Source organism: Betta splendens, chromosome 13 (genome assembly GCF_900634795.4).
Source record: "Betta splendens chromosome 13, fBetSpl5.4, whole genome shotgun sequence".
NCBI classification, from domain to species: domain Eukaryota; kingdom Metazoa; phylum Chordata; class Actinopteri; order Anabantiformes; family Osphronemidae; genus Betta; species Betta splendens.
In genome coordinates this window covers 14,510,301-14,532,412 of record NC_040893.2, presented here as the reverse complement: position 1 = coordinate 14,532,412, position 22,112 = coordinate 14,510,301, and the positions used below count along the sequence as shown (strand labels likewise).

The 22,112-nt window shown below is 42.6% G+C and overlaps 4 protein-coding genes across 5 annotated transcripts; 3 read left to right on the top strand and 1 right to left on the bottom strand.

Moving 5' to 3' along the window:
* Positions 1–515: 515 nt before the first annotated feature.
* Positions 516–1,681, top strand: LOC114868541 (cerebellin-4-like). Its single transcript, XM_029172220.3, has 4 exons — positions 516–580; positions 668–772; positions 864–1,004; positions 1,076–1,681. The coding sequence occupies exons 1-4, from the start codon at positions 574–576 to the stop codon at positions 1,504–1,506; spliced, it is 684 nt and encodes a 227-aa protein (XP_029028053.1). The 5' UTR covers positions 516–573; the 3' UTR covers positions 1,507–1,681.
* A 1,918-nt stretch (positions 1,682–3,599) lies between these two features.
* cbln18 (cerebellin 18) lies at positions 3,600–5,616 on the top strand. Its single transcript, XM_029171943.3, has 7 exons — positions 3,600–3,710; positions 4,057–4,153; positions 4,280–4,459; positions 4,575–4,733; positions 4,841–4,929; positions 5,016–5,096; positions 5,253–5,616. Exons 2-7 carry the CDS (start codon positions 4,057–4,059, stop codon positions 5,379–5,381), a joined length of 735 nt encoding a protein of 244 aa, XP_029027776.1. The 5' UTR covers positions 3,600–3,710; the 3' UTR covers positions 5,382–5,616.
* An 884-nt stretch (positions 5,617–6,500) lies between these two features.
* tagln (transgelin) lies at positions 6,501–11,403 on the top strand. Of its 2 annotated transcripts, XM_029171030.3 has the most exons (6): positions 6,519–6,659; positions 9,366–9,408; positions 9,969–10,160; positions 10,246–10,417; positions 10,526–10,628; positions 10,731–11,403. In XM_029171030.3, exons 2-6 carry the CDS (start codon positions 9,397–9,399, stop codon positions 10,867–10,869), a joined length of 618 nt encoding a protein of 205 aa, XP_029026863.1. In that variant the 5' UTR covers positions 6,519–6,659; positions 9,366–9,396; the 3' UTR covers positions 10,870–11,403. The 2 variants fall into 2 exon arrangements, with proteins under 2 accessions (XP_029026864.1, XP_029026863.1); XM_029171031.3 differs by lacking the exon at positions 9,366–9,408 and having other exon boundaries at positions 6,501–6,659.
* A 137-nt stretch (positions 11,404–11,540) lies between these two features.
* pcsk7 (proprotein convertase subtilisin/kexin type 7) lies at positions 11,541–22,093 on the bottom strand. The gene is made up of 17 exons (XM_029171029.2): positions 21,958–22,093; positions 20,484–20,776; positions 19,961–20,203; positions 19,587–19,721; positions 18,278–18,443; positions 18,090–18,180; positions 17,900–17,954; positions 17,587–17,725; positions 17,359–17,459; positions 16,425–16,592; positions 15,989–16,093; positions 15,785–15,884; positions 13,503–13,659; positions 13,232–13,326; positions 12,964–13,069; positions 12,728–12,845; positions 11,541–12,619 (listed from the first exon to the last, which is right to left on the bottom strand). Exons 2-17 carry the CDS (start codon positions 20,712–20,714, stop codon positions 12,371–12,373), a joined length of 2,259 nt encoding a protein of 752 aa, XP_029026862.1. The 5' UTR covers positions 20,715–20,776; positions 21,958–22,093; the 3' UTR covers positions 11,541–12,370.
* Between the last annotated feature and the right edge of the window lie 19 nt (positions 22,094–22,112).

Below are 22,112 nucleotides of genomic sequence, written 5' to 3'. Positions count from 1 at the left end.
TGTGAATACAAATTGTGAAAAACAAAACAACAGAATTATAAAACAGAACTAAATATAATTGCTATAAAGGCTGAAGGTTGGAGATACACACTTTTGTATGTCTGTAATTAAACCAGAGAAGAAGACACATCATACAGTAGATAGACGCAGCACATTAAAACTGTTGATACATCATATAAAACCAACTAACAGAACCGAATATTTCTGTGTACATGATCTCATTCATTGTATTCAACCGTATAAAGCTTTTGTAAACTGATGCTGAAGCTGTCATGCGACCCTCCACATTGTCTTAAGTAAACTTTTGAAGCACCTCGTCCCGCCTCTTCCCAAACAGTAGCTGATACCTAAGATGCAACATCGCCCACTGACCCACTTTTGTCCCTTAAACTTACAAAGGTGATGCACAAAATAATTAAAGAAAAACCAGAAGGAGGAGCAACGTGAGAGGAGGAGGAGGAATAAAACTAAGCAGTAACAAAGGAGGGGCTCGGTGAAAATTATATACACAACGCTTCCTTACCTGGTCAGTCACTTTCCACCATTCTGAGGCTGCCAGCGCTTGTCATCAACATGAGAGGTGAGAACACACACGGAGGTTCTGTAGCACAATGTACCGCTTCACAATAACCCGTCTCTAATGCTACGCTCTCTCACGTCTCCCCAGTGTTTGTGTTCATGTGTTTGCTGCATGCAGTTGTCGCCCAGATCAGCAATCCTTGGGAGGGACCCGGCAGAACACCGGTGGTGGACGACCCCAACGCAGGCAACGGTAAGGCACCGCAGGGCCCCAGCTGGCCTGTGTGTGCAGGCGTGCTCATGTGCGTGTGTGTGCAGACGTGCTCATGTGCGTGTGTGTGCAGCGTGCAGCGTGGACCAGGGGACCTGCAGCTGCTGTCTGATCCTGCAGCAGCTGAACAGGCTCAAGACGTACTTCAACCAAACCCTGTATGAGATGCAGCAGGAGTCCTCACTGATGACGCAAACCCTCAACAACATTGAGGGTAGGTGACGCGTTTAAGGGTTACAGGACAACAGAGTTTCTCACGCTGACCTCTCCTTCTCGTACCTCCAGCCAGTCGCGCCGCCTTCTCCGCCAGCCTTTTCACCGACGAGCAGTTTCGATGCTTCGGGCCCCTGGATCCAAACAGCAACATCATCTACAAGAACGTCTACCTTAACCTTGGCGCTCACTACAACGTGAGCACGGGCGTCTTCACGGCGCCCTACTCCGGTGTCTACACCTTCACGGTCAGCGTCTACAGCGACGCCGGCGCCCCCGGGAACCTGCTGAGCGCCTGTGCCAGTCTGCAGGTGAACAACCAGCACGTGGCCGCCGCCAAAGACCAGAACACGAGCGACCAGGAGGACAGTGCCACTATTGCTGTGGTCCTTCAGCTGAGGGCCAGGGACCAGGTGGTGGTGAAGCTGCCCAAAACCTGCTTCCTCTGCGACGACAGCTTCTATAACACTTTCAGTGGTTTTCTGCTTTATGTTACTGAATGAGTTAGCACATCATTCATACGTTCTATGGGGGTTTTTAATCCATCACTTCTGGCTTAATGTTTATAATTACTGTAGGGTATAATGTATAATTATCATTGCTCTGTCTGTGTAAGACTGTGTTTCTTGTTGAAATTATAGAAAAATACAAGCGTGTAAAATGTGACTAATAAAAATGAGAAATATGAATCAAACCCTTGGTGTAAATGATTTCAACTCAGCAGACATGTAAAGTTTCAACACACCAAAGAAACAAACAACAAAACACAACATGTAATACAATAAACATGCTATGACTTTGTAAGAAGATATATTGTTTTATCCACAATGTAATTTAGTAGAGTAAAACCTGAATCTGCTGATAGTCTAGTTGCATTGTGGGTAATGTAGGCATTGTTTTGTTGACAAGCAGAATGACGTATTCTGCTGCAGTTTTAAAAGTTTTAAAACATTGGATTGACTGCATATTTGTGTATACATGCTCATAAACATTCTCATCTACAGTAGTGAAAGACTTCAGGCTACTCTCAGTTGATATATCTGCATTTGAATCACATTTTAACCAAATCACTTTCATGCAGTCCTCTATAATGAATTAAAAACAAGGTCACAAGACAAAGGGAACTGTTTTGGAACAAACCTTAAATTCTCTCGACCAACTTCACCAAACTGTTGCACACTTTTAGCTCCATATCAAACTATCTGTAGATGTAGACTCATATTGTTACTATTGTGGACTGATTCAAGGCTCTGGCATGAGTAAACTGGAGAACTGAGAGATCTGCAACACCTGATACACTATAACCTCCATCCAGAAGATGAGAGCATGAGGAGAACCAGGTCAGCTGACAAACAGATGACTATCAAGAAAACACAGACAATGCATGGTCCTTGGGCTGAGACAGGCAGCTGTCAACACAAGACCCAGCTTGTTATTTAATATGACTAGAAAAAAAACTGGTGAGTGACAGCATGAGCAAAGAATATAAAGTTTAATTCATTCCATTTTATTAACATGACGCCAGTTCACGTCAGTGTGAAGTAAAGTTTTACGTTCAAAACTGAAATGCATTGACAAGGTCACATTCATCATGTAGTAATATTTCAAAGATTTTACAAAAACGAATTACATTTTTACAGTAGTTAGAGTTACAGAGTAGTTATCATATCACAATTATAATATTAATTATTAACACCATTATTCGTTATACTGTATATATTAAGGACAATCAATATGATTAACTTGCACTTTGCTGATATTTTTTGCATAATAGCGATTTAAAGAATCAAGAAATCAATCAAGTTGTCCCACATTATTTTGGGGCTTCATTCTCACTCGGAGGACAAAACAACAATCAGTAACAAGCATCTGAGCAGAGGAGGTGGGTCCAGTGCTCTTTGTTGGTTTTGTGTAAGCAATTTCAATAGAAATATCTGATGCCTTTAAATGTGTCTTGAATATGTCACTAAAGATGGAAGATTTTCAGGCCAAGCAGCGCATCCCTGAATTGGCTTTGTGTCTAAACACTGGGTAAAGTTGACCCACAGCCCAAGATCATATCTTCTTTATTAAATGGACCGAACATCCGAGGAGCTATCGCATATCTCAGCCCGAGCAAACTACAATTAATACATGTGGGTTTCCAGCAACCTACAAAGAGGAGAGTAAATATCACTTCTCTCATCCTTCTGTCTCAGTATGAGAACCAGGCGAGACTGGTATTTATGCCCAGATCTGGGTCTTTATCAAAGGCCGATAACAGTCCATCCTATCAACACCTTTTGTCTGCTCGTGTTCAGACTTTTTCATCCTTAGGGGCCGATATGTGAACCATATCAGCGTGTCTGAGCAGCTACCAGACACCGCTGTCCTATTAAAGGGTATTATAATCAAAACAATAAGGAAACCAATTCTAGTTCCTTCGCTAAAGAAAACTAAAGAGTGTTTGGCTCTGAGTCACATGTATATGTATTATTGTGGACATAATTGTGTTTAGACAATCAATTGTGCAGACTTAATAATAATGTGAAGGAGACAGGGAGAGTTTAAAGTTACAGTAAGAGAAGGTTTCCAGGCAGTCGAAGCATGTGGAGCCTCTGTCATTCACACCCCAAGAGGAGGAGGATCACGCTGCTTAAAACCTTCACAACCTTCACAAGGAGCTGAAACAGCTGATCGGAACAAGGAGAGGAAGGACCCAAGCAATGTAAGTCTTATGTTTCTACTCTAGCATAGAACTCAAAACATAAAGAACAAAACACTAGATTATATGAATTTTAAAATATTAAAAATAATCTATCATTTGCAGATCACTTTGCTATTTTTGTGAAGTTGATATTATTTGTTATACATTTAAGATAAATTTTAAAAGTATAACATTGTTTTAATTTTGGAGGTCAACGAAGATGAACAAGGATGAACTAAGGAAATGAAAAAAATACTCACACAAATAATTTTCATTTAAAGTAATAAACTAGAACCTGTGGCGTCTATGAGTTCCTGTTCAATGCCCGTGTTATGAATCCATTACCTACAGCGAGCGCTTGTTACAGATGGCTGCAATACTGGTGTTTGTCCTGGTGGGGCCGCTGTTTCTCTGCGGACACGTGGAGTCCCAGACCTCCACCGACATCCTGAAACAGTCTGCAGGTACGCAACACAGACAGACAAGTAGTTCATACAGTACTGTGTGTGTGATGCACTGCAGCCACCTGGCGTCTGCAGATGCTTGTCTTTTCTAAATCCCTCCCTCCTCTCCTCCTCACCCCGTCTCAGCCCGGTGGGTGGGAAAGCTGACCTGTGAGCCTTGGGACTGCAACTGTACGTTTAATCGCCAGAGTGGCTGCTGCTGCGGAGCCAACGACTTATTCCAGCTAGAAGAAGACCTTATAACAAAGCTGCGATATCTGTGGTTCGACATCAGCAGACTGAACAACAGAGTACAGGCGCTGTCAGGTACACACACTGACACCGAGCCAACACAATGTCATTAACATTCGCACACAACATGGAAATCATAAGTAATTTGTGCCTACAAGGCTCAGTATATTGGACATGTCTCTTTATTCAGCTGGAGTCAAGGTGGCCTTCAAAGCAACCATGGACCCAAATCTAGCGACAACGATTCCTGGATCTACTGAGCGCTGCTTTGGTCCATTCAACACCAATGTGCCAGTTCCCTATGGCAACATCACGTTCAACGATGGCAGAGGGTTCAGCCCTTCCCTGGGTACGACACACAAAAGAAGCTGATGTTAAATCGACAGATCCACCCATCTCCATTAACTCATCCTCTCTCTCTCTCTCTCTCTCTCTCTCCTCTCTCTCTCTCTCCAGGTGCCTTCACTGCCCCTCGCGCTGGCGTTTATGTCTTTTCCTTCACCGTCTACTCGTCTGCAGAAGAATCTGGCCGCCTCTATCATAAAGTAACCAATCAGGAATCAACAAACATCTGATCTAGGGATTGCTAGGGATGCATTTTAATCTTCTCTGTTTTGTTTTTTTCCTGTAGGTCCAGTTGATGTTCAATGGGAGGGCAGTAGCAAATGTGTGGGAGAACAATCGAGAGGACACTGAAGACAGCGCCAGTCAGGTAAGAGTAAAGGAGTAAAGGAACGTTTGATACTATACTGTCATATATACTGTAATGTTACAATTATTACGGCTAAAATAGATAGATAGACTCAAATAACACAAATAAATATTTTTACGATACTTTGATGGTAATATGAAACATATACTTTCTCAGGTTGTGCAGCTGGAGCTGCAGAGCGGCGATCAAGTCTACGTGGAGCTGATCTCTGGGAGGAAGCTCTGTAAATACCTGGACTTTAACATCTTTACTGGTTACATATTGTACCCTTCCATTAACCAGTAATTAAAAAATACAAATCCAGGTCACCTCATGACCAGGCCCCTAAAAAAAGCCATCCGCACCTCACCTGAAATCCACAAATGAGTGGTCTTCAGCCGCCAGCAGCCCATAGTTTAACACTTGTAGTAGATACAGTATGACTAGATATAAATGAATGTACATACAAAACGTAACTTATGCATGAGAGAAATATTTGCAATATTAAAGAAATGCATAAAAAACAACACACTGGTGCTGTGATGTCGCACACACACACACACACACACACACACACACACACACACACACACACACACACACACACACACACACACACACACACACACACCAGTCCCCTCTGCTAGTAGCATTTGGTTCATGACAGCACTGTTAAGACTGTAAACAAGTGCCTTTCATGGACGCTCATAAACCACGGGGCCTAAATTCTTTCAACTGAATTAACATATGACGTAGGAGCAGCGTACACACACGCATCATACAGACACACACACACATTCATTTGATGTTACTTTAAAATAATGTAGAAGAAAAAATAGGAGGCAAATTACACACACACACACACACACACACACACACACACACACACACACACACACACACACACACACACACACACTCACACACACACACACACTAGTAATATTATTTTTATGATTTGTCTGAATATGTGTGAATAGATATTAAACCTGGCCTTTGAGAGGACACTGAACATTTAGCTCCACCTGTACAGTGGAGTGCCTATAGCTCAACACCCTAGTTCCCCTTCCACCTGGAGATTCTCCCCCGTTCCTCCCCCTCCCTCCTCCGCCTCCCCGTCTCACGACCGTTCCGAGCGAGCCGGGCCGCGGTGAAAGAATTTGGAGAATTCCCACTGACCAAAGCGATGCTGCCTGGCTGCGTGTCTCCGTCGTCTACAGGGAGCAGCTCTACCCAAATAAGGCCGGGCTTTTTAACGAGACGCAGAGAGGAAGGGACGCACGGAGCGGCAGCTGGAGCTGCTGAAAGGCCACGTCCTTTTAAGGACAAACCTTCCTTTTTTTCCTCCCTCTCTCCCTCCCATTTCCCCATTCACTCTCCCTCATCCCTCCCTCTCTCCCTCTCTCTCTCTTCCCTACTGTTGATGGACCATAGTGAAGTCATCTGGCCTCATCTGCTCCTTTTAAGCCGGCATTTTTGGGAGGGAGGTCCCTGCGAGGCATATACAAACACTCAGTCAAGCACCCGCCGTCACCCCACACGCTGCACTGCGGCCAGCAGACAACTCAGCTATTCCTTCACGCAGTGAGTATAACTTCTCTTACTCCTCCACTACAGCAGGAACCTCTGGAAGCGGGTCTGGGAGTCAGGTCGCACCAGCGGTGACTTGTCACAAACCATATCTGACTGTAGTCGCTTAGTCATCAGAAGAGAGGCTGATGTTGAACTCAGCTAAAGGTTGTCGGACATAAACCCGCACCTGCGTTAAAATGATTCAAACTAAATGTACGAGCCAATTCAGGTAATGTGATGAAATTAGGAAAATAAAACAAAAAAATCATTGAGATTTAAACTCACTAATGATACAAGTGTGTCACGCTCGTTTCGAGTTACTGTTGTGTTCCGTGAGCGCATTGTTCATTTCTTGTTTGTCATAATTCAGACATTATTGAGATGTTTTCCATATGACGCGAGACGAGCCAGGCAGTGGCACATTATCTGCACATACTTTTATTTGAACAAACAAATGATCCATTTCCATACATGCACAAGATATAAAAGAATACTGTCCCAGTTAAATAAAGGATGAGGGCACGGCATAGACTTTTTTGGGTGGCACTGAAGATAACTAGCAAATATTGAAAGCCAGTGACTCCAGTAGGCCCAGCCCAGTAGTGGCAGAAGGGAAGCAGCGGTAGCAACGGGAGCAGATAAGGCTGCTGGGAATCCGCAGCAGCACATTAATCATCGGACCACAGCGTCTCCAAATCAAAACGCACCCAAGATCGTGGTAAACTAAAATAACACTGCGTTATCTACACGTCAGTCGTAGGCGGACGCTAGTTCAGACACGCAGCAGCTCCACAGTTTGCCAAAGTCATCAGAACCACTGAGTGTCTTGGCAGCTGTGTGAGAACGAGAAGCTTTTTGTGGTCCTGAAAAACCCGGCGAGTCGGAAAAGGGATCAGTGTTTTTTGCATCTGGCAGAAACCAGCGCTCTGAGGACATGCATTTCTATTTCATCAACCAGCAGGGAGCTCATCTTTCACTCAGATGTATTTCATTATTACACTGTAGTCCTGCACTAGGAATAAAAGTCTTCATAGTAGGAACTTCCTGAGCAGCTCAGTCATATGAAATCATTATATGGTGGTTAACTGTGGAGGGAGAGAGGCTGCTTAACGCCACTTTCCCTCAGGCTGCCACAGCTGCCACAGCCCTCAGTGGTTTCCTGTTCTGGCATTAGCCGCTTTTACCATGGTAATAGATAAACAAGCAGGGAAAACACGACCGAGCGAGGCTGATGGATGGAGGGAGGAGGGCAATGAAGTCATGTTTGTGGGACGTGGAAATCTGGGGCTTTTTAGAGGAGCCACAATTTTACTTTGACTTGAAATTTGCGGCTCCATCCATTCAGATGGGTTGAATATTCTTTGGGAATATTCTTTTTGAATCAGAGTAAGCAGAAAAGCTTTGTAATATTACTCCCTGCTTCTAAAGTAGCAGTAGCAGAAAGGATAGATCCCCTTCTCTATGTCAGACTCAGACTGTACTCACCTGGTGATGTTTTTAACTTTTAAATGAGCTCCTTAAGATTTGACTCTCTAGTGAAAATCACCCCAAATCGTCTTCAGCGCATTCGGGTCGGTTGATTGTGGAGGTCAGGTTGTCTGATGCGACGCTACATCACTCTTGGACAAGGGAGCAGCTCTTATATAACACAGACGCGTGTTTAGGGTCATTGTCCTGTTGGAAAATGAAGGATGATCCAACTAAATGGAACACAGATCTAATCCTCCTCGTTCAGAAAGTTGTTTATCAGATATTTCTGGTTTACAGGACTGGATCCAAGCATAACAACAGGTCCCTGAATAGACATAAACTTCATAAATAGACCACGTCCTAAAGGACTACTTAAAACTAAAAACAGCTTTAAAAAATGTTGTTGTCTTCACATGGTTACGTGTAAATACACAAAGTTCTTGACAGCACAGTGTGATAAATTTTAAATTAAATTAAACTTTCTTTCTTTCCCATTGAGTGTGTGATTTGCAATTGTAGCTCAGAGACCAGTATATGAGGCAAAGAACTCAAAGCCAATGGAAAAAGTTAACGCTGTACTAGAGAAACATTGCTCTGTAATAATGATCATGTGACACTTGTCAGTGGGAATAACAAGAGCTATGTGTTTGTGTATGTGAGCCAAAGAGAGGGAGGGAGATCAAACAGCATCTGAAGCTGTGGCTGTACAGTAAGTGAGTGAGCTGCCCAGCATGTGTGTTTGGTTTCCTGTGGTCTGGACAAGCACCACCAGGAACACAAGGAATATTATACAGGGTCGGTGGTAACGCTCTGCAGGCGCGCTGGGCACCGATCCTTTAATTCAGCTGGCACATAGACTCAGACGTGCAGTATATCTGCTTGCAGTGGTTTTGCGCACTGATACTGTGTTCATCAGTACCAAAACACAGGGAACGCAGCAATAAGAAAGTTTAAATTCAATTTACTGTAATTACAGAAGTAATAATGCAGACCCTCTGATAAACCCACTGTACACTACCTGACAACAAACTAGATGAAGAACATAATGAAACCATCAACAGCTCAAACGTTGACTTCTTGGGTTGGTGGAGACCAAACACAGAGATTCAAGAACAACCTGCATTGAACAGTTAATACAATAAATAAATGTTTTTCTTGTCCAACTAAATTCCCTGTGCCAAGCCAGTGAGGAGCCTGCGCCTCTCAACCCGTAGGCACCTTTAACATTTGAACTTTGAACCTTCCCAGGAACAGGAAGTTGAAGTGACCTGTGATCAAGATGGCCGCAAAGGTTGTATGGTGCAGAAAGCATTTTGACATGGGTTTGGCACTTGGCTGTTGGTCCAACGGCAATGAAGAACCATAATATTATAGGCAATGCTGGCAGTGACATGTTTGTCAAAGGGAAAGAGAGAGAGTGAAATAAGAGAAAATTTGCAAAGAATCACCTGGCTGAAGCAGAGCTCCCATCGTCCACCACCTGGCGCAGACACGCCCTGACAGCGCTGCGTGTGTGCATTTTGCTTGTATACACGCTTTGGACCTGCATGTTTCCAATCTATTTGTTTATTAAGATAAACCATATTTCTGTTTTAAACATTATTTCTATGGCGGAGTGTCTTTATGTGTTATTTTATTGCCACAGCTCTGCATGTATGTTCATAAAGGCTACATCCAGATTGTGCTGTTATTTGATTCTGGCTGCTGTTTGCATTATCAAAAACAACTTTCAAGACTTGAAATGAAATGAAATGTTGCAAATGCTATAACATTCTTCATGAAATCTAAGTAGTCATGTTTAAACACTACTTCCCTCTTTCTCACTCATTCATTCATTCATTCGCCTCTCAGGGAGTCGTCGGCATGGCTAACAAAGGTCCATCCTATGGCATGAGCCGGCAGGTTCAGGATAAGATTGACAGCAAGTATGACCCTGACTTGGAGCAGATCCTGGTGGAGTGGATCCAGCGCCAGTGTGGATCTGGTGCGGGCAGGCCAGAACCAGGCAAAATGGGCTTCCAGGCGTGGCTGAAAGACGGCTGCGTGAGTCACAAGTCTGTTCAATGAATGGTTTTTAATAAACATTGATTTGATTGATTAATCATATTTCTTGGGTTCGTTTTTCCAGGTCCTGAGTGAGTTGATCAACAGTCTGTATCCTCATGACAAGCCTGTGAAGAAGATCCAGAGCTCACCCATGGCCTTCAAACAGATGGAGCAGATCTCCCAGTTCCTCAACGCTGCGGAGAAGTATGGCGTCACCAAGACGGACATGTTCCAGACTGTGGACCTGTGGGAAGGTCAGAGGGCTTGTTGCTCCTTCTTGGATGACATGAGTTCAGGCCTTCTTGTTGTAAGAGGTTGTCGTGGCAACAAAAATAATCTTGGTAACCGTTGTGCTGGGACAGGGAAGGACCTGGCTGCAGTGCAGAGGACCCTCTCAGCCCTGGGCAGCTTGGCCGTCACCAAGGACGACGGCGCATACAACGGAGACCCTAACTGGTTCTTTAAGTGCGTATGAAAGTGAACCTGCATTACAGCACGTTGCTAACATCTCCAAAAGCATGGCGGTTAAGGTTTAGTCCTTCTGACGTTCACAATGATGCCTTGCAGGAAAGCACAGGAGAACAAGCGAGATTTCAGCGATGAACAGATGAAGGCAGGCAAAAATGTGATCGGCCTCCAGATGGGGTCCAACAAGGGAGCCAGCCAGGAGGGCATGAGCTACGGGAGACCCCGGCAGATCCTGTAAAGTCATTGAGCCACTGACACCAAAGACCTCTTCAGCTCCTGACGCCCTCTTAGCGCCTGTAAGCATCTGGCCGCTCTTCTACAGCTCCGCTTTCATCGTAACATCGATTCCGCTTTCGAGTTTAGCTACTTCCCCTGAAGCCCTCGTGTAGATGCTTGCTCTAGTGGCAGAGCGCACCAAGCGCTGTCCTTCCCACTGCAGCTAGGACCAATTAAAGTAAGATGACTGATGCACTGCCACGTGCCCACGTCGAACTGTTTCTGAAGACGCACTTCAAATCAGAACTGACCATTGCTTCATCTCTAATGTCTGACTTACGCTACCTGTTTACTAAATTTTAGAAATAGTCCATTGGTTCTGACCAAACATTGCGTGTATGTAAATTACAGAGCATGTTATTCATAACTAGCAGTAAAACTATCCAAAGCATACTGTTACTATACTCTAAAGTATCTGTCCACACAAAGCTAAGCCTGCTGTATCAGCGCCAATGTTTTTGTACATTTTCTTATTAAATGATAACTTTGAAATACATTTCTCTACTGACTGTGATTCTGAGGGAAACCTTTGACTGGGTTTTACATGTGTATGTATTTACAGTACCAACAAATGCTTTAAATAACAAAGTGATGTTCCGTAGATTACAAGTTCAAAAAGAATGTGAAGGAGGATATTGCACCAAACCCTTTTATTATCATTCTGATAACCTGTGGCTTGCACAGCAAACACAGCTTCCAATTTCACCTCACTCTCTTTTAAAATAAAAACATTAGAACTCTTTAATTCTGAAAAACATGTTATACAAATCATTAGACACAGTTGGCATATATCTGTAAAGCAGGCACACACTGTGTGTATTTGACTTAATAAAAATACATGTACAAATCCCACACTTGAAAACCCATTTCAAGTTTATACCAGTAGATGGTTGAACTCACGCGTACCACCAGCAGAAATTCAAGCTTAGAAACCCCATTGTCTTATACCATATTTTAAAGGACACTTCTTCATGGAAGACCTTGCATAATAAAAGCAACTCCAAACAAGTAAAAACACCCATACCCCGACAATCATACATTCAAACCACAGTGCACATCAAGATCTTTTTTGTACCTTTAAGAGTACTTCATTTGTTCTGTGGGTGCATACAGAAAAGCCTGTATGCACCTAAATTACATGCAAACATGCAATTTAACCGAGGTATTAAGTCCCTCTCCAGTTCTCATCCTTACTATAATTTTAAACATAAGTCTAATGACAATTGTTGCCTCTGACAACACACACACACTCTCACACACACATGCACACACACAAGCATACACCAAGATTCTCAAACAAGGCCACATGTTTGACCATTATCCAAAAGACAAAGAGACCCAAAACTCTGCTCTGTGCCCCTACAGTATCAGCGTGGGTACTGTTCGATCAGAAGCAGTGTAAAAGGCTGGTTAATTAGATTGGAGGTGGGGGCCTGAGGGCAGACATTTTAGACAGTGCTATTTTATTGCTCTCCGTTGATAAGCGGCACTTTGGACTCAAACACAGCATTCAACTCGACTTTTGAGTCCCACGCATCTTCCTCTAGCAACGCCTCCTCCACCCCTTTCCCTTGACGAGACCTGCGGGCCTGATGACCTCTTCGCTGTCTGCGCAGACAGAAAAGGCACCTGAGGTTCCGATGGTCCAGAGTGACATCCAGTATATAGTAGAGGGACCAGAACAGAGCGAAGCAGCCCAGCAACAGCAAAAACTGGAGAAGAAAAGAAAGGGGGTAAATCATAACAAAAAGCACTGAACAACTTAAGACGTTTCCACTTACCCTCTGAGGTGAGTGTGCGTACGATGTTGCATGATTTACCTTTAGATTGTTGGACGTGAATGGGCTGATGACCTCTGGAGGGATATCCAGGCCAGGGGGGCAGGGTAAGGAGAAGTTGCTGTCCAGATACTGGCCACTCATGGCCTCCTCCACCAGCCTGTCAATCCGTGCACAGCCAGTCAACATGCAGAACATCCTCATAGATTACATACTGTATCAGTGAAAACTAGCAGTCAACCAGAAGCTCAGTGTCACTATGGCCTATGAGATCTTACTTCTGTCTGTCTTTGACCTCGCTGAAAGTCATAGAGGAACCATACAGGGTCAGCTTCCACTGCTTTAACACCCCTATTGCAGCACACTGCTCAGATGATGCCTCTTCTACAGGAGCAGAGAAACAGATAATCATGAGGTGAAAAATACGTCATCAAGTAATGAATAAATAGATATCACAAAAACAAATTTCAAAATTTCTGGGATTTTTTTTCCCCTTAGTTGACTTTTCACAGTACATCATATGTCTGAGTGCGTGTAGCAGCTCACTGTGGTCCGATATGGTGAGTGTGTATTGGCCTTCAGCTCTTTCTCCCCAGCAACGCACGGTGGAGAAAGTCCAATCTTGATAACCTGCAGGATCGCTGTACTCACACAAACATACATGTATCATTGTATATACAGCACGACCATGCTTTCATCTTCCTGTAATAGCTGTTGTTGTTTCCCCATTTAGTGTAATAAATCACTCATTCCATTAAGTTCTGTATTAACTGTATATTTCAGTAACATTTATCATGGTTAGTGTGTGTGTGCGCACCTGTCGATGACCCGGCGGGCTCCGATGATTGACGTCATACCACTGGGGCAGACTAAGACAATCTCCACGTTGCCACGGCAAGGGTGGTTTATCGTCACAGTAACTGCTACATGTTCCAGTGTTTTCATCCCAGACTGCTTCAGGTCTTCAGCAGAGACTAAGGAGTGCAGAGTGCAGAGCAGTTTAGTCTGCGTGCATTATTCCATTTCCTGGACTGATAGCAGCAGCCAATGTGGCTGTGAATAGAAAATGTCAGCCATTACTAAGGCTGCTTCACATGTTTGGATACAGCAGTCCTGTCTTCTTCTGTGAATAAATTGTAAAATATACATGGCTATCACAAATTTGAAAATAGAGGCTTGCAGTTGCAATTAAGTATATAACTGAAGTGAATATACAATAGATATCATATTCAAAAGGTTAAAACTATGTAAATTAATTGCTTTAGTAGCTCTTACTAAGTAACTTGATGAACAAGAGTGAACCTCAGATCTCAACAGTCTGGATTCTCCCTAACCTTAGCATCAGTCCGGCTTTGGATCTCCATTTCTCACCTTATCCCCATTAAACGCTTTCAGACTTCCTGACCACCTCTGACCCTCCTACTGCAAGTGTCTCGTAATGTCTCGACATTCCCTAGGCTCAGAATACTAATGAGCCACATTTCTCCCTGACCATGTAGGGCTGAGCACATCATCGAGGCGGAGACGGACGCAAAGGGACACGAGAACAAGGAGTGTTTACAGAGGTGTAGAAGAGAGACTGATAGTCAGAGCACAGATGTACCACAGGAGCCAGGGAGAGATGTTAAGAAAATGGAAACAAGTCAAGGAAAGAGCTGAAGATCTTTTACGAGGAGTGGAGATAATGACACACTGTGACAGCATTGTCTTTAAAAAAGTAATATGTACACTTGACCTCCCTTCTCAGGTGTAATTTAGGTCAAATAGGAAACAAAAGAACAAGTCAGAAAATAAAAAGGATGAAGGTTCATTTCGTAACAGTGTGTGAAAAAGGTCTCTCTGTATCACTAAGAACTAATTTTCATAATTAACATAACATATAATCCCCGTTCAACACGTCTGTGGTTGAATATTGTACTGTTTGTATGACAAGGTCATGCTGCACATATTGACTTTGGTAGCGCTCACTGATGAGTCCTAGCGCACCCAGCTGCCAAAAAACATTTAGTCCTAATACGGCTGCTGCCTCCTGATCTTAACACTAGAAAATATCTGAGGGCTTTTTATGACACTGTTACAAGAGCTGTCAACTGTGTAAGGGATAGGATACATCTCTAGAAAAAGAATATAAACACACATGGGTATGCAAAGAAATATCCAAACAAACAGACATCTTTTTTGTTTCAGCTTTCTGAGAACAAATTACAGCTCAAAACTAAACCAAACTCACATTTTAAACAAATATTGACTATAATTAAAGTCTCCTTTGCTTTTCTTTACTACAATGACCTAAAGCTTCAGATTTTGACTGGAATTTCCATCTGTTGTCTGCATGTATAGACACAAGCACGCATGCACGTCTGTGACATAGCCAGTGTCTATGTGCATATACACAAACACACATTTGCAGTGGTTGCACTCACATGGGAGATTAAAATACTCTAGAGGCAGAACATTTACTAATGATGCGGCCAAAGCTCTTAGTAACTACAACAACAAACAAAGCTGATCAGCGTGACAGGAAAAGCTGAACTTTGTCAGTGACAAAAAAGCTGTGACAGCGACAGATTTAAGGATTGTAAGGTCCAATTAAGCACTGCAGCAGTTTTAGACTATGTAACTGCCTGTCACTCCTGTTGTAGTAGACTGTGATTCAACCGCAACAAGGCCATAAAACAGAGAAGATACATGTAGAGGCAGAAGAGGAAAAGTGATGAGTGAGATCAAAGTGTTTTGGTTAGAATGTCGTCATCGTGTGCAATGTATCTAGGAAAAAAAAAGCATGAGAGTCGGGTTTAAGGGGAATCGGAGTAGGTAGCAGAGAAAAGGGGAAAAAAATACTGAGGAGAACTGAAGAAACTCAGCTCTAAAAAAATGAAGGAAAAACACAGCAGCAACTTGGAAAAAAAATCACACCCAGTATTTCAAAGTGGATGTGGGAACTCACAAACAAGAGAACTTTACCTAATATGGACAGGCAGCCTGACTGAGAAACAGGGAGGGAGGGAGTTAGCTATGTGGTGCAGTGTGTAAACTCCACAAGGAAGTGTCAGAGAGCGAAGAGAGTGAAGGAGCACTACTGTGCATAAACAGCGTTACCTTTCCAGGTGTAGCTCAACTGCTCTTTTTTTGGGATGGCTGTTTGCTTATCATTTACTGGGCTCTGAAAGGACACTAGGAACGGCACTGTCTCCCACACCTGAAAAAAACAAAAGTAAAAAAAAAAAGAGTCAAAATATATCCACTTCGACAAAACATTGCTACTGGGTGCAACCTCTTGTTGTGTGTATACTCTATGTGTACCTTAGCAACGTTGACTAGCCTCCATGCATTGAGCAGTCCAAAGCCATGCTGGTGGCTGTGATGGAAACCAGCTCCATTCACCGTCCAGTCAGCGTTGTTGTCGCACTGTTCAAACAGAAATTTTACAGGTGGCAAAGTTTGGTCTCATGCAGCAAATACTACATTAAACAACATTTCAAAACAAAGCAGATACTATTTCACTGACAGCTAACATAACTGTGACAACCAGACAAAGGGTACAGAATCAGAATTCTTACTCTTGTATTGGGTGCAATACACTAAAGATCACAGACTAATGAGCTGAGTATCGTTGAAAACATTTGTTCATTTATTTTTATATAATTCTGTTTCTTGATTAGTTTTATAAAGCAAGACAAAATATGTAAATTAGAACCCTTGACTGCAATAAACCATGCTGAACAGTAACAGCCTTCACCTTGGTGGCAGTATAAGCAATGATGTGCTGCACATCCCTCCAAGTCAGGCACGGCCGGACCTGCAGCATGAGAGCCACCATTCCTGCAGCCAGTGGGGCTGCGGCTGACGTGCCAGAATGGCCCTCTGTGCAGCCTGTCCCCTGCTGCATGGACCAGTCTGATGTCACCTGAAAAGACAATGGTAGAGTAGAGGAGACACAATAGAAATGAATATAGTAATATGAGTACTGCCAAAGAAGGATAGTTCTAGAAATCATTTACAGTTGTGCTGTTCACTCATTTGTATACATGGAACATCTAATTCAGTGTAACAATATTAAGTCACCATATACAAGGTCCAGAAGACACCTTATATCTTCCACGTATATACACAGTGACGGCCTGTCTAACAAAAGACCACAGCTTTAGGATTCTTAGCCCTCCGTGTTTACACACAGAAGACAAAGGAGAGCTGTTCCAGCCAATGTTCAAGCCACTGTGCAGTGTTGTATGTGTATTACAGTATGTTTAACATGTGTAGTCATGTTTATCCTGAGAAGTTGTTTTTGTGGTATCAATAGCATCAATGTCCTGTTGCGGTAAAGTTACTGATGCACCTCCAGCACTCTCTCACACCGTGCACCGGACTAAAGAGCATCATCAGAGTTCCTTAGAGCTAAGGAACTACTGTACTGTATGAGTGAATGAAAGTACTGTAACTGATCCTCATAATAAACAGGAAAAAAAGAGGCAAATTGAACCCAGACTAGACAGTTTTAGTCAGCTTAAACAGAAACCCGGTCCATTAGAACTATATATCACACTGATTTGAGCTACTCCAAAAGCTATCGCTTGATAATATCAGCCTGTTTAGCCAAAAGAAGCTCATCAGTGACCTTGTGTTTTCCTGTTGTTCCAGCACATTCTCGATTTGTGGGTATGTGCTGCACTTACAATACTCCTTAGCTTCTTTTCACCACTGCTGAAAGTGACAGCCAGCATAGAGGCGCACTCCTCAGCATAGAAGGGCATCCTGCCGTTCTCATCAACTGCTCCTGCAAAGCGCACACAGAAAAACAAAGATTGTCAGTGGCTCCACATGCATATGTCCACAAGAAGGCCATTTAAAAAAAAATGCAAAACGGATAAAAATACACATAATAAAGTGTGTAGGTGTCTTACCAATTGTGACAGTGTAGATGGAGTTGGCGTAGCCATCGTAGTTGCAGTTGTCATTGTACTGACCTCCATTCCCACTGGCAACCACAAAGATGCTGCCAAAACCTCGTCTGCCTGCAATTACCCCATGCTGCAGTGCTGCCTGTAGAGCAGAAAAACAAAAAATATATAACTATAACAACTGGAAAAAAAACAAGCAAAAGTGCTGTACACACACTATTATTTAACACAACTGCCCTGCTGCAATTGGTATGTTATAGTCTACTGCCCTCTGCAGGCCAGAAACAATGGTGCACATAAACTGGCTTTCTCCCACCTTGCCCAGGGGATGAGGTCCATCTACAGTGCGTCCATCGTCATCAGGACCCCAACTAAAAACAACAGCATTTTAAGTAAAAAAACATATAAAATATTGATAATTACACTACATTACAATGGAAATACATTTGCAATTGCAAGTGTCTGTAAGAGTTGGCAAAGACTGAAAAAACAAACAAAATTAACACCTGCAGCTGTATATGTCATTGATCTGGTAGTGCTTGTTGAAAGCTATGGCCTCTAGGCTGTCTGTCAAAGGGCCATCCAGTACTCTGATACCTAATGGCAAAACAAGGAAAGGCTGGTTTTACACAAATATTTATCCAATGTCTCAAGAGAAACTCACTGTGGATAATGTTATTTTTCTTGTCTGTACCTGCAACCTTGCTGCCGTACGCCACGCCCACGGCACACACACTGTTGTTGGGAACAGCTGCGATCTCCCCAGCACATCGTGTTCCGTGGTGGTTGTCGCTGTTCACGTCTGGGTGAGGCATAGGATCTGGATCATTCGAATTCAGGTCGTAGCTGCCCTCGGGACTCTGTGAGGGAAAAATGGCACCACAGAAAACAGAGAATAAAATAAAATACAAATTCAAACACTTGACAATGCTTGGAGAATTTGTAGACAATTCATCAGTAAACAGTGATGGGTAGATGAGGCGTCATGAAGCGTTTCGATACATTGCAAAACTGTATTGATACTGTGCCGATACTGTGTCACTGAATACTGACACCTGCTGGACCTTAAAAATCCCTACAGGCAGCCTAGTTGACAGACTCATCTGACACTGACTTGATGACCTAATATATACAATAATATAATTTAAGCCATTGTATTTTATAAAGTATTTTTTCATATCTTCATTTACATTTAAAATTGATATTTTTATATACAGTCGATAAAGTGGACATGTATCAGAACATGAAAATCTAAGTTAACATGTGAATGAGGATGACTTTTTTTTTTTAAAGAAATTTGGTCTGCCTGCCCTCTGCAATGAAGAGATCTTGCCAAAGGTTATCTAGAAACAACAAACTGGCATTTTAGTACATGATTTCCAAACAACAAGAAACAAATAATGCTGAATAACATGTCTAAAGTGGGTGTAGACGGCTGCTGTTCTGCCTGCAGTCTACTGATGGCCTCATCGCACTTGGAGAAACTGCGGAACCAGGGTGATTTAAATCTGGGGTCTATAGGTGAAAAAAAAGAGTTCTGTCGAACAATTGTGACATTTAACATGCATAAAATAATATTATTAGTAAACTAAGAGTCACTTTAAAATTAATCTGAATTTAGATAGATCAAGTAAAAACGTTTTAAAATTAATTAATTAATTTATTTTATGGCCTTTCACTTTCACTTTATTATAAAATTAAATAAAAAAAGACACCTTATCTTCCAATATGAGATGAATTATAGATAAATTTGATGATGAACGGCAAACGCTCAGGGATTCCATTAGGCTGATGCATCCCGACACATGTGCTTCCTTATAAACACAGTCTGGCGCATCAGACAATGACTGATACAGGAATTGTATGCTTTCCCAATAAGCAATAAGCGCACCGACACAGTGTTTCGATCTATGAGCTCGACACAGGCGCCGACGCATCGGCGTTGCCGGACCCATCACTAGTGAACAGCACTATAAAATGAGTATGCATTAGTACTGACTTACATAGTTTGAGTGAATATCCTGGTGGGTGTGCTCCACCCCGTCATCCACCACCACCACAGTGACTCCTCGTCCAGTAATGTTACGCTCCCACACTCCTGTTACATTGATATCCATACCAATTTTGACATGATTGTGCTGCAAAACAAGAACAGCAGTATTGGAAGTCATGTAAAGTGAAGAGGCTACAACAAATAGCCGAGTAAATAAATTAACAAAAGAAAATAGCCAAAAGATAATGATTAAACACAACAAAGTGAACATACATGTTGCACAACTCTTTTATACAAATGACCCTATGAAGCTACTTTACCAAGTATAATGTTTAGGTACATACTGCAAGATTTAATGGACACTGATCTGCGATATATTCTCACCAAGTGCCACTGTCTTGAGTAGCGTGGGTCATTGAAGGCCAATGACCTCTTTGAGCGGCTGAGCAAACTCTCCTGGGAGTACCACAGAACATGGGGGTGGTTTGCTAGAACCTCTGCTGGTTGGACACTTTTTCTCCAAATACTTCCCACAGATGTTGCATCAGGCCCTGCGGAGCACAGCAGGTAGTGGCCGTCCAGCTGTCCAATCTGGCCCCGATTCTGCAGGCCTGCCTGTTCAGCTACCTAGGATGTGGAATACAAACATGCTGAAATATGTTGTATCCCTCAACTAAGAAACTTACTGTAAACAGATCAGATGAAAATTACCAATCGCTGCTGAGAAATGAGTTGTTAACAAAAAAAACAGGTATAAAATTGAACCCTTGAAAAACAAAAAACATATTTAATTTAAAAAGAGAAGAGCTTCTTTTTAATAAATTATGTCCCATGTACTAAACAAAAATAACAGCAAGAATGGCAAAAGACCTACAGTCTTTGAGAAAATGATAATCAAGTATTGTACCTTGCTTGCTATGACATCCAGGTGCACAGAGCTGTATTGGTCATCGTGCTGATATGGGCCTTTGTGGAGCTGAACAGCCCAGGACTGACCAGGACCACAGGATGGTGAGGGCCAAGTTGAGGAAAGAGAGGAGGGCAAATGGGGAAGCGATGGTAGGAAGGTCACAAGCAACAAGGTGAAGGAGGACAGGAAAAGGAGGAGCAGGAATATGGGACGGTAGACCGTTGCCATGGCAACAAAGGGTGATGACACAAAGGTTGAGCCAGGCAAGTCGTCTTCATCTGAACAGTAACCTGACATCACACAAAGACAGGGAGAAAGGAATGTCTTGATAGACGTTGGGACAGTCTGAGAATGAGTGGCTGGTTGCTTCTCATGTTCGTGCTGCATTTAGAGGCTGCTTGCTAGTTTCGCAGCATCTCACTAACTGAACGCCACTTCAATGTGCTGTGGCCACTGCATTCAGTGTAGTGGTTTCTACACTGACAACTGTGAAGCAGTGATGCTTTTACATATGAATAAAACTAAACTACCAATGCTAAGCTAGTGAACATAAATACCCCATGTGTGTTACTTAGCCACACAATCATATCATATTTAGCATGTATTAGCCTTCACATCAGGTAATGTGGTAGAAAATATATACTTTTATTTAGATTTAAATTTATATAATAATATGCATTTGACCCAGATGCTTAGCAAGCTTACTCTTGGGCAAGACAGGTTATTATCCAGTGGCTAGATAACAATAACTATTACTGCGTCACACCCATGACATACATAACAAAGTTACTGATTTCTACATTACAGACAAATATCTGTAATTGAGCAAAGTTGGTGGAGGTCATCTGATAACCTAAACACAAACGCTCGCTATTCTAATACCTGTCGGTCTGCCATATTATAAAACATAATAATATCCATCTACATCTAATATCCATAATAATACATCTATAACTACGCAGCCTTGACGTTAAATGGGAAGTATTTCCAGCACAGTCACCTTTACATTTTTAGTCATTTAGCTATATTTCCTATAATACAGCATATAGTACTGAGATACCGCTAATGTCAACACTGCCGAACAATTTGTTGTCTTCGTTGTAATCGGACATGTTGGGATCGCTTGTCAGCTAGCTCAATTCTGCTGATTGCTCACTTTTTGTCTCAGGTTAACGTTAGTTAGCCAAAACCTCAATTAGCAAGCGGGGGCAGTCAGTAATTTACTGACACCGTGACACTCGACAGATCCACGATAAAAAAAGATAAGCAGTTATAAGGAAAAGTGAGCGAATTAACTCAGGAAGCGTTTAACTGACACACGAGTCTCGCGCGACACGTCGTTATTGTTGTCATGGCTTTGAACGTTCGCTAGTGTCCTGGCTTCAAAAACTCACATCGTATTCGTTTGGGGAATACCGCAGTTCAAGTCATTCCTATGTTAGTTCACAGCGACAATACTGTTATATCTCACCGTTCCACCAAAGTCGATTTTTCTCATCCGTTTCTTGGTAAATTTATGTGAAATATTAGGCTTGTCACCACATTTCCGTAACGAATAAGTCACATTCCTGACGTAATACGTCAAGCATCTGTTGCGCAAACGCCGTACGTGCTATTTGATTGGTT